At 37.2% G+C, this 15,138-nt stretch overlaps 1 protein-coding gene across 1 annotated transcript; it reads left to right on the forward strand.

Moving 5' to 3' along the window:
• The first annotated feature begins 2,524 nt into the window (after nt 1–2,524).
• Nucleotides 2,525–8,797, forward strand: LOC114643266 (extracellular calcium-sensing receptor-like). Its single transcript, XM_028791877.2, is given in 6 exon segments — nt 2,525–2,727; nt 3,027–3,321; nt 4,160–4,975; nt 5,050–5,277; nt 7,169–7,292; nt 7,875–8,797. Coding segments are annotated over 6 exon segments (2,586 nt in total). The 5' UTR covers nt 2,525–2,527.
• Nucleotides 8,798–15,138: the final 6,341 nt, after the last annotated feature.

The following is a 15,138-nucleotide window of genomic DNA, read 5'->3' on the forward strand; positions in this document are numbered from 1 at the left end:
TCACACTGCGTCCCCTTATCATATATGATACGGGCAGGACTCACCTGTATTCCCGCATCGATCACCGGAGGAGCTTCTCGCCCCAGTCGCCGTAGGAATCCCTGCAGTCCCTTTAGTGGCGCCTCGGCCATAGCTCCCAGCTCCTCCACACGAGCCTTCAGTTCCTCCAGACCCTGGAAGAAAGTGTAAAGGGGCGCGAGACATTTCTCGAGCTCCCACAAGTTTATAAAGTTATTTGTCTCAGCCGGAGGCAAGGCTACTTCCTTGTTTTTGTCACCTGCCGACCAGGAACCAATGAGCACGTCCGTCCCTGGCACGTGCTCTGCTGGGCTTCACGAAGGCTTCTGGGAATTTGAGTCCCGCATTTTAGACGGCCTGGGCGCTGCTACCGGCCGGGAGCCAATGGGCACATCCGTTGTCGGCACGTGCTCAGTGTCACGCAAAGACTCTTGGGAGTTGGAGTCTTTAGAGGGACGGCTGGCTGCTCCGAGCTGACTGAGCTCTGCCTTTTTCTTTTTAACGGCACACCCTCCAGTCACATCCCGCCCCTCTTTCTCCCTATTTAACTTCGGCGATGCTTCGTTCGCCTCCCCCTTTCCCTTCAGGGAGTCCGGAGTCGTCCGGGGAAAGACGACCTCACTGACGGACCGCAACTGACCTTCTGTATCCCGACATCCATCGCACACAGTCACGCGACGCATGTCGGCGAATAAACAGGCCCCTTCCTGGTCAGGTGACTTTGTGTTTTGATGATGTCGCTCCCAGCCTGCACCAGGATGGTCCACGTGATCATCGTCGTCGAATAGGCTCCCCAGTTGTACATTTACAGACTCCTCGTCATCGTGGCCATCTTGCCCAGGTATGAGGCATGCGTCTTTCTTATATGCTTTCCCGAACCGTTCGGCTTCTGTAAAATAAGAAAATACAGTTCCTTGCGCCTCGGGTTTTGTCGCAACACATACCTCCGACATATGAGGGGTTATTTCAGGCTCCAGCTCAGTCATCCGTCCACTGCTCTGTTGTTGCTGCAGCCACTGTCCTCTCATCATGTCGATTTCTGTTCTGGTTTCCGCAGGACCCGTCAGGTAAGACCACAGCGTCGCGGCGTCTTCCAGTGGCCACATTTCTGCGAGGTTCTGGATCATCTGGGCTCGTCCATTCTTTCTCCTGGATTTTTTTCCCATCTCGTACCAGTAAGAGACAAGACTCATCACCGTTGTAGCGCTCTCGACGGTGGATGGTGTTTGCACCTCTGGATGTTGAAGAGGGACCTTCTTGGGGTTTTCTGCCACCACAAAATTTATTTTAAACACAGGTTCCCTGCCAACAGACGGCCAGAGTCTCCTGCCGACAATGCCAGTGTAGCAGTTAAAGCTTTTGTCCACCTCTTGAACCCTCAGGTACCACTCGAGACACAAGGTAAAAGTATAACATATTTATTTTATAATTATACAGTGCACCAAGCACCCTCCACTCCACACTCATATAATCAATAAACTCAACAATAAACCAATCCTCCTCGCCCAGACACTTTGCTACCCTACCTCCCAGCTCAGCTCAGTGTTCTGGGCTTCCCACAATCCTTTTATAGCCCCTGACCCTGAAGTGGTTCCTGGCCAAACCCACAAGTCCGTTTCCTTCCGGGTCAGGGCAAACAGTCCTCTTCTTCATCCCGGGAGTACGTCGTTTCCTCCGGTCACGTGACTATGATGCACTCCCGGGTTATAGGGCACGCAAGAGCCCACTAGCCCCCCTACAGTGACTCCCGGTGGCCCCCAAGGTATCCAGCAGGGCTGTGTGTATAAACTACAAAGTCTATGAGGCCCTGCTGGAAGTCGGGGCACCATCATGCTGTCCGGAGGGCTCCTCCTAGCGGCTTGGGGGTGGCGACCGGAGTCCGTAGCCGGTCGTCCATCACAGTGTGTATATGTATGTGTATCTATATGTTGATATGTGTATATATATATGTATATATATGTGGATGTGTATATGTATATATATATATATATATATATGTTTATATGTATATATGTGTATATGTAGATATGTATATATATGTATATATGTATATATATGTTTATGTGTGTGTGTGTGTGTGTGTGTAAATATATATATATATATATATATATATATGACAGCAACACTCATAACAATGACAACACAATTACATTGACAATCATGTTACGTTATTTTTAAAATGTTTCCTTTTCTTTTTCATAACCTCTTTTAACACACTACTTCTCCGCTGCGAAGCACGGGTATTTTGCTAGTCCATAATAAACATTACTTGACTGGGGAGTAAGATGAGCAGCCACCAAAAAAGTGTAATTATTATTTTATCTTGACACAAGGATCGTGAATGTCTTCAGGGATCCTGTTCTACATTATGTTTTTGGCTGGCTGCTCGTTTGCCCAAGGCATATTTAAATTAGTTGTCACCAGTGAGAATTTGTCCTTAACATTGCAAAGGAGCATATATAAACTGCAGAAATTTTTGATAATCATCATTCAACTTGATCTCTTTGAAATGCTCTTTGTGGTTGTATCTCTAATAACTCTTTTAATAAGAGCAGAGGAGCCAGCCTGTAGACTGCATGGACACCCGGATTTACCTCTGCTCTCAAAGGATGGAGATATAATCATTGGAGGAATCTTTTCTTTTCATAGCACCCCTCTCTACACTAATCTCACATTTCAAGACATGCCTGAATCTATTACATGCAAAGAGTAAGTAGCTATAAAATAAACTGTTTAGAAAGAAAATAAATATTTTAAATGTAGGTGTGAATGTTTCTGGTAGTTATTTAGGCAGATCATGTTTATAAGGAAGCAAAATCACCTTATATTTGCACCATATTATGATTATTATATTTGCTTGTACTGTCATACTTGAACAAAACATACATTTTAAAATAAAGCAGCATGTGATTAAGTATGATGAAAAGATACTTTAATTGTTATTAATTAAAGTAGTGAAAATGGTTTATTTATTTTTATTTTATTTTTTTGGAAAAAATATTTTTCAGTACAAATATAAAAGAATTCCTATTTGCTCAAACAATGATCTTTGCTACTGAAGAAATCAATAACAGAACAGATCTTCTTCCTGGTCTTTCCTTGGGCTATAAGATTTATGATGACTGCCGTTACATTCCTTTGGCAGTTAGAGCTGCAATGGCCTTAGTGAATCAGCCTGAAGAAGGAACAACGTCTAATGTGACTTGCAGTAAGAGGTCCTCAGTTCATGCTATGATAGGAACTTCACAATCATCAACTACTAGAGGAGTGGCATCATCTACAGGACCTTTAAACATACCACTTGTAAGAAAAGCTTTGCTATATCCTGTACAACTTTTATACACACACACACATACAATATGTATGTACGTATGTATTATTTGTGCCAAACTCATAAATATAATGAATTTTATTATATATAAAGCCATTTCTAATATCTATGGAATACACATCAAAAGATGTTGAAATAAGTTATATTAACAAGTTTTTATTAATAGTATTTATACAAATACATGTTTCAAGTTATGCAATTAAACAGTATGGTATCAGTTATGTTTAAAAAATAATTGCAATGGAAAATTGCACATCATCAAAGTGCAGAGATGAAATCCTACAAATGTTTCAACAGTCTAGCAAGAAAGGAATGGCTGCAAAGACAACCAGTGTAATTTAATAATTTTAAGTTTTAAACTAAGTGGAGAGTGCTTAAAAATGGGTTATAATAATTGCTGCAGCAGCAGCTTATAAAAATAATCAGTTTCACAGCCTGAATAATTTTGATTCAAAATGTGTAGTTTGAAGTTTAAGACAGGGGAAATACTTTGAGAGTTGGGTAATTTGTGTTAAAATTGTGTCCCAAATATGGAGCATATGCCTTTTTGAAGCAAAAAAAGTTACTGAATAAATAATTTTTCAGCTTGACCTTTAAATTAACAATAACAGCATAAACATTAATATTTAGATGATGGTAAATGCTATATATGAAAAACTGTCAAAAACACCAAATCATTTTTCTCAGTGTTGTTTTAGATAAGGCAAAGCAAAATCTACAAATTACTGTAAATATGTATCAATATTTAGCATTGCATACATAATGCAATTTATAGATTTAGTGATGATTTGTGTCATCTGTTTTCTTCAGGTTAGTTATTATGCTACATGTGCATGTCTTAGCAACAAAAAAGAATTTCCCACATTTTTCAGGACAATACCAAGTGATTATTATCAAAGCAGAGCTCTGGCACAACTTGTGAAGCATTTTGGATGGACCTGGATTGGGGCCATTAGAACTGACAGTGATTATGGTAACACAGGCATGGCGACCTTCTTGCAAACTGTTCAGCAAGAGGGTGTTTGTGTTGAATATTCTGAAGCCATTGTGAGAGCAAGCCAAAGGGAGAAAGTGCTTAGGCTTGTGGATATTATTAAAACATCATCTTCCAAAGTTATTGTTGCATTTGCAACTTTTGCAGATTTGGAATTTCTGGTACAAGAGCTCTTGGTTCAAAAGGTTTTTGGTTTACAGTGGATTGGAAGCGAAGGCTGGATTTCAAATGAATACCTTGCAATTCCAGAAAATTATAAAGTCCTGGGAGGGGCAATTGGATGTGTAATTAATAATGACATAATACCAGGATTGGAGGACTTTTTTCAGAGCCTTAATCCATCGGACAGTTCTAGTAATACAATTTTAAATGAGTTTTTAAGAACTACTACAGGATGTATGTCTTCTGCTGTTGGAAATTCAGCATATGGTAATTCATGCAGCTCATCTGAGAATACTCGGAAGATTAGCATCCAGTATACTGATGTCCCTGAATTAAGAATTACAAGCAATGTTTATAAAGCTATATATGCATTTGCTCATTCACTGCACAATATGTATGCATGTCAAGAGAGCGACGGAATTTTTCCCAATCAATCGTGTGCTAATAAGAACAGGACGGACCCATGGCAGGTATAGTATAATATGTAATAAATAGCAACTGCCTTGTCTTTTTAAACATTGATTTTTTTTAAACTTCCTTACAGCTGCTTCATTATATGAAAAAAGTCAACTTCACAACCAAATATGGTGAGAAAGTATATTTTGATGAAAACGGTGATCCAGTAGCAAGATATGATTTAATAAATTGGCAGCTCAGCAAAGAAAGTACTATCAAGTTTGTCACAGTTGGTTTATATGATGCATCTTTGCCAGATGGACAACAGTTCCTTATGAACAATGTGAGCATTGTGTGGGCTGGAGATCACAAGAAGGTATGTTGGTACCTGTTTGAAAGGTTTCTGGAATTTCATGTAATGTGCTATTTCCTGAATGAGCTATTTGCTAAACTGATCCATTTCTTTTTTTTAAAGTCATAAAGAAATGTCATAAAAGTGTACAGGGCACAATTATTAAATATCATTCTAAGATTTCACAATAAGGAGACCGGGGTTTGCATCCCAGGTTCTTCTAGTATGGAATTTGCATGTTCTCCATGTGGATTTCCTCTGGGTTGTCTGGTTTCATAACATAGCCCAAAGACACGCAGGTTAGTTGAATTGATGTTGCTAAACTGGCCCTAGTGTGTGTGTGTTTACCCTATGATGGACTGTAGCCTGTAAAGGTGTTCTTCCTGCCTTGCATCCAATGATTGATGGGATAGGTTCCTGCTACACTATTATTCTGGCCTAGATATGTTTGTTAAGAAACTGGATGGATGTATGAATTTCACATTGTGTTTTGTAAAGGTTTATCAAATTTCATTGGAATAGTCAAAAGAAAAACTGGAATTAAATAAAGAAATGTGTGACCCCCAAAGTCTTGTCTAATCTGAGTGTTGCCGGATGGTTCACTCATTATTATTATAACAGGTTCTGTTAGGAATTGAAAAGTTTCATACATTATTTGGTACACCAGAGCATGAGATTGAGGGGCACTAAGCAATGGAAAGGGAAAATAGTGAGCCTCCAGATAATTGTATACCAGGGGTGTTAAACTCAGAACTTGTAGGGCCACAGTGGCTGCAAGTTTTCTGTTCCAGCTGCTTTTTTAATTAGTAACCAGTTACTGTTTGCTTTAATTTTAATTGAATTCATTTTTAACATTCATAACCGTTAACTGTATAATTCTACCTTTACCATCCATCCATCCATTGTCTCCCGCTTATTAGAGGTCGGGTCGCGGATCTACCTTTACCAAAAGATAAATTTTAATGAGATGCAAAGTAAGTAAGTAAAACAACGGCCATCTAACTCAATGGTCTCAAACTACAATATGTTTCTTAAAGGCAACCATTTTCACTCCAACCAATTTCTTAATTAGAAGCCAATTGAAACACATTATTTATTTCTGTGGATTTTTAGTGCTCTAATTCCACCAAACAGACATTTGCTAAAGTGTTGATTTTCTTTTTTTTTCTGAGAGCACAATCAATATGTTTATGGACCAAAATGAATTGTTGTTCCTCAGAACTTTCTCTGTTTTCTTTTGAAATACTCGAATAGATATTGTATGATAGATGTGAATGCAAATTGGATCACATTAGCAAGTCAGCTACTGGCCAATTAAAAATGGCCTGGAATGAAAACCTGCAGCCCTCCAGGATCTGAATTTAACACCCAGGCTGTATGAAGCAATTAGGGTGCTACTGCCTAAAGGCAATGGCAGACAGGCTGACAACATTTTCAGCTGCTAGTCCATTTAAGACATCAGAACTCTAGTAGAACAAAAGTTTTATTTATGAGCCAGTGACTTCAGGGATAGTCTAAAAGTGAATCATCATTGGGAATTTAAAAGGCTCATCAAGATAAGTCTCAGAAACTGGAGCAGTAGGCAGAAGCAAGTGTTCTCTAGAAGGTGAATAGGCAACCTTGACACATTTCTCTGAATGGGTGTTGGAGACTGTGAGTATAAGGGTATACTTGGAAGTTGTCCAGCCTTTAGAAAGTGAAGTTGGCATCTGAATAATTCTGTACATAATAAGGTTTGTATTATTTCTCCTCTATCTTTAAGTTTTAAACATAAAATTCATTTTGCTCTTTTAAAGTGTCTCCTGTTTCATTTGGATGTGAACCTCTACTTGGGGTTCTCATATTTTCTTCTAATACATTTTTCCATCATGAATATTTTATTGTATTTAATTCCATATTTCTTGTTATTTTGAAGGTACCTAGATCTGTCTGTAGTGAGAGCTGTTCAGTAGGCACTAGAAAGGCTATTCAGAAAGGTCGCCCTGCCTGCTGTTTTGATTGTATACCATGTGCTGAAGGTGAAATAAGCAATGTAACAGGTAAGACTCATTAGACAAGATTTGGTTTATGTAAGCCAAATTTAGGGCTAAAATATTATTAATCTATTAGCCAGTTCTGTATTAATGATCTACAACTTTGGAATGTATTTGCATTGAATTAAACTCAAATCTGTATATAATTTACTTGGACAACTCTGCTATTGATTGAAGGAGGGCTGAATGTGGACAAACCTATCAGTCATACTCCTTTGACTTTAAAGCAGCCAGACATGGCCATTCACAGTACTGTATATAAATTTGATTATACAAAAATAAGGAAAACTAACAAGATTGTTTAAATCAAAGAAAAAGTAAAAGTAACATCAATACTGTACATGTACATTTTACTTATTTTGCATCTTCCATTCTAAAAGCATTTGTATTAAGTTAATAGAGCTCATTGTGGATAAGCATAGGTATTGGCATAAACATATGTAAAAGGATAGGTCTCTTATCCAAGGTTAGTTCCTGTCTTGAGCCTGCAGCTATCAGGACAGTGATCTTGCTATCCTGTGCTATGTAAAGTGGATTAAGGAAATAGCAATGAGTAATAATAATGTGCTGTATATATTTTAATTGCAGACTCTATTGAATGTATGAAATGTCCACTGGAACACACACCCAATAACAGAAGAGACACGTGCATCCTAAAGGACATTGAATTTTTATCATTTGGAGAAATCATGGGAGTTTTACTGGTGGTATTCTCGTTATTAGGTGCTTGCATCACAATTGCCATTGCTCTGGTTTTCTTCCTTCACAGAGAAACACCAATTGTCAAAGCTAACAACTCTGAATTAAGTTTTCTTCTTCTGTTCTCACTGACATTGTGTTTCTTGTGTTCCCTCACTTTCATTGGTCAGCCCACTGATTGGTCCTGTATGTTACGCCATACTGCTTTTGGAATCACATTTGTACTGTGCATTTCCTGTGTGCTTGGTAAAACAATTGTCGTCTTAATGGCATTTAGAGCAACACTTCCAGGTAGCAATATGATGAAATGGTTTGGGCCAACACAACAGAGGTTAAGTGTTTTTAGTTTAACATTAATCCAAATGCTGATCTGTACACTTTGGTTAATACTGTCCCCACCATTTCCAAACAAAAACATGGTACATTACAAAGACAAAATTATTATGGAATGTGATTTAGGATCCACTGCAGTTTTTTACGGTGTTCTTGGATACATTGGATTTCTATCTTCAATGTGTTTTGTATTGTCTTTTCTAGCACGTAAATTGCCAGATAACTTTAATGAAGCGAAATACATCACTTTCAGCATGTTAATTTTCTGTGCTGTCTGGATAACATTTATCCCAGCATACATCAGCTCTCCTGGAAAGTATACTGTGGCTGTAGAAATATTTGCTATATTAGCATCTAGCTTTGGCCTGCTATTCTCTATTTTTATCCCCAAATGCTACATTATTTTGTTAAAACCTGAGAGGAACACTAAAAAGTTCTTGATGGGAAAAATATAGGCAAACATTAACCAAGTAAGATAAAGGTTCCATAGTTTTTGCTACATTTTTAATAATACTCACTAAATGTTTATGTTAGTTAATGGATAAATTCAGTATTTTTCAAGACAAAGTTATTTCTTCACAAACATGCTATATATGAATTTGCCATGCAAAATTGTGTTCTGAAGTTAATCTCTTTCTATAAATATAAAAAATATATTGCTCGCACTGGTGTTTTGCATTGAAGGGGCACAGAGAAAAATCATAAAAACTTACCAAATACATTCCTCTTTTAAGCCAAGACAATTGTTGAGTATTGAGTTGCATCTTTCAATTAAACTTACATTGTAAAATAGTGTATACATATCATATTCGAACAAAAAAACCCACCAGTATTCTGAGATTCAATCATTTTAAAAGAAAACCAGCCATGCATGAGAGCTCAGTTAGCAATAACCTTTCACCTCCTTGAGTGGTGATTTCCTCTTGACAGACCAAAATTCAATAAACTTTTCATGCCATATGGTTAAGTTTTTTTTATTTACTTAGGTATTTATGTGAGAACTTGCACAGGCAAATAAAAATGTATCCTTAGCACGAGAAAAATAGTACCAGGAATATGTGATAAAATGATTATTTCCAGATCCATTTTGTTGTCACAAAACATGTGTTGTAAACATGGAAGTTGCAGATCAATGCTCAACAACTGTCTTGACTTGAAAAAAATGGATGTACTGTATTTGGTAAGGTTTTAAGATGATCCTCCATGCCCCATAACCCTTCACTGTAAAGCACAAGAATGGGCAAGATATTTTTTTAAGTTTATAGAAAACACTTAAGTTTAGAATAAAGTTTTGCATGGCAAATGCATATATACCATGTTTGTGAAGAAATAACTTTGACTTGAAAACAAATAATAATTTCAAAAATAACAGTTTTAACCATGTTAGAATGACATCCCCTGCTGGTTGAGATCTTCCCTTCCACCTACCAATGCAAGAGACCATTCTGCAACAATATGTCAGTCAGTCAGTCATCTTCCAACCCGGTATATACTAACACAGGGTCACGGGCAACAATATGTCATTTGGAAAAAATATTTTTGCATTCTTCAGGAATATGGGTCCAACTGATGTATCAATTATTGATATTGTATTATCAGGACAACAATAAATTTAGCAAATTTAAATCAAATTTGTTGTGGAGAACTTCCTTATTTGTATGGTCTTGTATCTCACAATGAATGCTATGAGACATGTTGGCCAGCATATTTTATACCACTGCAAGGAAGCAAGTCAAAGGACACCTTTGTTTGTATTCTTCTAGATGAAGATATTAAAATAGGATAAATGTGCAAATAGCAAAATATTATCCATCCATCCATCCATTTTCCAACCCGCTGGAATGTTGTGAAATGTTCATTTGCAAATTAAACCAGTACATACAATATATACATTTTGGGATAAAAATCATTTTATTAATAACATTTGCACTGAATAATTAATTATACAATCAATATTTGCCTTGTACTTTGAAGAATCACACAAGCTAGACTTGAACTCTGAATTCAAATGTCTCTCAAATAACACAGGTTGGGGGCTCTTAATGAACTTGCATGCAAATACAATGTGAGCAAAGGCATTACACAAAAACCCGAAAGTATTTTTCTTGCAGCAACACTGGTCAAGTTAGAAAGTCTGGTCAAGTCACACTGGTCAAGTTACAAATGTTAATTAAAAGTAAAATAAAAATGAAAAACTGTCTGAAAACTAGAACTAAATAAAATTAAAAACAAAATCCATCCATCCATTTTCCAACCCGCTGAATCCGAACACAGGGTCACGGGGGTCTGCTGGAGCCAATCCCAGCCAACACAGGGCACAAGGCAGGAACCAATCCCGGGCAGGGTGCCAACCCACCGCAGGACACACACAAACACACCCAGCACACACTAGGGTCAATTTAGAACCGCCAATCCACCTAACCTGCATGTCTTTGGACTGTGGGAGGAAACCGGAGTGCCCAGAGGAAACCCACGCAGACACGGGGAGAACATGCAAACTCCACACAGGGAGGACCCGGGAAGCGAACCCAGGTCCCCAGGTCTCCCAACTGCGAGGCAGCAGCGCTACCCACTGCTCCACCGTGCCACCAAAAACAAAATAATTTTTTTAATTTAAATTCTCACGACAATAGTCTTTGTGCCTAATGTACATGCAAATGTATGGTTGCTGGTATATGTATTAAATATATTTAAAACCGCACAGTCATAAATTTGTTTAGGAATTAGTAATGATCTGCGGATTTCAACTTTTTTTTCTTCCACTAGTCATCTTTCCCTTCTAGAACTGAAAGCGAATATCAAAGTCTCATTTCTTACCAATGACTTATTCTGTCAGTTTCATTAGCAGTACTTGTCCATCAGCCACTTATGCTGACAGCGAATCCAGGCAACTTTCACTAAACTTCAATGAAAAGTCGATTAAATTAAAACATGTCACTCATTAATTTTGAAGATACGACTAAATAGTTTGAAAATTAGAACCGTGGAAGATTATTCAGCTTTGAATTGCCACCCCCATCCTTCAAATCAGTATTGAGGCTGGGAAAAATGTTATTTTTATATGCCAAATAAGGTAGCAATTTCAGCCATTTAATGTTATTTCCCACAGGTATGCTTTGTTTATTAACAGTACATTTGTAGTGCCCAATTAAGCACATGTGTATGTGTATTTTTTAGTTTTAATTGGGTTACTAGTACTGAGGTTTGAATGTGGGTAATGTGGTGCAGAGTACATTCCTGCACCACTATCATATTGAACTTATCTATGTTAAATGCTTCAACAGCAAATAGATGGATTGCAATAATCTTAATACATAATTCGCCTGCCTCCTCACTCACTCACTCACTCACTCACGTCCGTCCGAAGCCGAATGCGCAGTCGCCTTCTGCGCACGTCCGAAGCCGAATGCACAGTCGCCTTCTGCGCAGCTGCCCGAAAAACCTTATGAGACCGACATCCAACCCCAACATCGCAGCAGGCGGCGGATTTACGGCCGCAAAAGTTCAAAGAGAAAGGCGACTTCGATTAAAGCTCTAGAGGCCTGAAAGGCGATTTCGACTACCTCTGCATTCTGATTCAATTACACATTCATTCAATACATCTATATCAGGTTTGTGGTGCTTATACTTATTACTATTCCATATTGTACTGGAACATTCAATATTATACTATAGGCCTGAAAAATTCATCAACTGACAGTACAAACCTGTACAGTAATGAGTAAAGCGGACTACAATCATTACAAAACAACTTCTTTGTTACTTATCATTTGTTCTTCATACACTGCTGACACAAACTCATGCCCGTTTCATCTTACGTTGTCGAAATGGGCTCTTTGTCTAGTCTTAATATATTTAGAATGACGCAGTATTGAAAAGTTTTTAACAGGGATCTCCTTCTAAGTGTTTACTTTGAAGTGGCACAGAGGTCTAGTAAACGAATAGCCATTAAATGTCGATGTTTATCCAGTGTATGGCTGTAAGACTGATAATGAAATCCACTCTTACCCAATTCATTCCTTATCATTGTGTTGTGATTGTGACATCAAAGTTTATATTCCTTCATGTTATCGAACAGACAATGTGTTATTTGATCAAGGCTTTCTTCTTTTTTCCTACTTGTTTATTAATCTAATTCAAAACTTAAACTTTCAAATATTTATTAATTTTTCATATTAGTTTGTATATATCTACCCTGTGTTATTAATGTCATCTTTGTTTTTTGTTTCTGTTGTATTCATTTGACTATTTGTGAAGTGCTTTCAGCATGAGGCACTATAAAATAAAATTTATTATTATTATTACTCAGTGCCATCAATTCTGGTTTGTTTGCTAACCTGGTCAGTGACTGCATGGAATTTTTATATTCTCCCCATGTGTATGTGAACTGAGTTTGTATAACTTCAGATATTGTTTTATAGCTGAATATTTCAAGTGTGTTATTAAGCACTCTTATTTGCCAAAATCTGTTTATTCTACACGTGTTGTTAAATTACATCCTCATAGTTTAGGCTCACATGGAGTTCCCTAGGTTTTGCATGTGGCTTATTAAGTGAATGATCTGGGATGTTACTGTAACAGATATTCAGTATTTAATGTAAACGGTATGCAAAATTGTATCAGTTAAGGTATAATATGAACTGTGTTTTTACACTTGCAAAACTGTGTCTGAGTGGACATTTATGGTGAGTAATACAAAACTAAAAAATTGTAACATAAACTAAAAGTTAACTGCTCAAAAATTAAAACTAAATAAAAACAAAAAAAGAATGAAAAATTAAAATTAGACAGTGGCAAAAAACTAAAACTAAAAATATATTAAAACTGGAAAAACACTGCTTTAAAACCAAGTTCTGGCAATTATTGATTTGCAAGTCTGAGAAACACCATTGGGTAATACATCCCTGTTTGACAACTGCAACACTCAGCTAAATGACTAAATCTTCATCCTATCTTAACTGAAAAAGGTAGACTTTCTCAAAATGGGTTTTCTTGTCCTTGGGTCTAAATGTCAGTTTTTGATTCCAGGCCATGCCACTTTAGGTGTTCACTCCTTAATAATAGTACTAGGGTGTTGTACTGTGTTAGCCATTATGAATGTATTTCAAAGCCAAGCAAAATGACACCTTTTATTGGCTAACTAAAAAGATTACAATATGCAAGCTTTCGAGGCAACTCAGGCCCCTTCTTCAAGGCCTGAAGATTCTTCTTCTACATCTTGCCTGAAGAAGGGACCTGAGATGCCTCGAAAGCTTGCATATTGTAATCTTTTTAGTTAGCCAATGAAAGGTGTCATTTTGCTTGGCTTTTCTCTACTACTTAACAATAAAATACATAAAATCTGAAAATGCTAAAAAGATCTTTTTTTTTTTGTCTAAAGCAGCTTTTCTAATATGAGAGTGGTGCCTATTCTAGTAACAAGGTGCACAGGAGACAAACTATGCTTGAGCAAGAACATATTTAATTCCATTACACACACATTCTCACTCACAATGGTTCACTTTACAACCACCACTTCTCATGACATCGTAGAAGACTGAAAACCCGCATGAAAATACAGAGAAATAAAGCTTCAGGAAAAAGAAAATCATACAAAGATCCAAGCAATATAAAGTGGCTATGATAGTATATGTTCAGCATTTTATGATGTTTTAGTATTTTTTTATGTAAGAAATCCTTTACAGGTCTGCCACCACAGAGAAGGAAAAAAAAAATAGGTATACAGGGAAGAAAAAAAAAAGGTCTATTTCGTGATTAAATTCGAAAATTTAATTTCGACTTTAATCTCAAAATTTCCACTTTAATCCTGTCTTTTTTTTTTCTCTATTTTAACTTTACGATTTATGGAAACAGAAGAAAACTGTGGAAGAGACTTAAGGCCACAGATCACAAACAAGTCTGTCCAGGGATAAGTTTAAACAATTAAATGTTAGTTTGTGTATGTAATATATCATTTTAAACGTTTTAAAAGGAGGTTTTGTATATCCTGAATTGTATTTTCTGAAAGCATCTTGAAATCAATCATAAGTATACTGCTGCTTCTCAAACCCCATCCTAACTAAAGCAGCACATTCAATCATTCGTAATCTAAGTGCCTCCCAACCTAGGCATTAATCACTAACATGCTTCTTAAACAATCATCCTCTTGCATAGACTGTTGCCACAGGCAGTTGTCACCACACAGAATATGAACATTATGGCAGTACCCTGAACATTTGGAAAACTACGATTTATACTTCAGAGTGCATAATTGTAATGATGAAATGCATTAAAGCATTCATGACATTACATTTTATAGACAAACTGTTTCAATTTTTAAAAAAAATTATACTGTTAATAATTAAACACATTGGGTGGCACGGTGGCTCAGAGGTAGTGCTGCTGTCTCCCAATAAGGGGTTTAGGTCCTGTGTGTTCCCTTGGCGTAGCTTGTATGTATTCCTTGTGGATTTTGGTGTTCTGGTTTCTTTCAAAAGACTTACAGGTTAATGAACTGGTAATGCCAAATTGGCTCTGGCATTTGTTTGTGTGTGTCAGGCACAAGACAGGAAGAATACTTAGACTGGGCACCAGTCTACCGCAAAGTGAACACGCACACAAACACATTAGTGGTCAATATAACAAGGATCATTCGACATGTGTTTGGACTGTGTTGTGCAGGGAATAACTAGGATGCAAACCTCCTTGTACCATCTCACGTTTCCTTTTTACTTGTTGTTGGAAAAGCTGATTTTCTTTTCTAGTCTCTGTCTGTCATTTATTTTGTGTTTGTTTCAGAATCAATGCATGTCCGATTTTGTGCTTATTTATATACTTAGTC

This window comes from Erpetoichthys calabaricus, chromosome 2, assembly GCF_900747795.2.
Source record: "Erpetoichthys calabaricus chromosome 2, fErpCal1.3, whole genome shotgun sequence".
Taxonomy (NCBI): domain Eukaryota; kingdom Metazoa; phylum Chordata; class Cladistia; order Polypteriformes; family Polypteridae; genus Erpetoichthys; species Erpetoichthys calabaricus.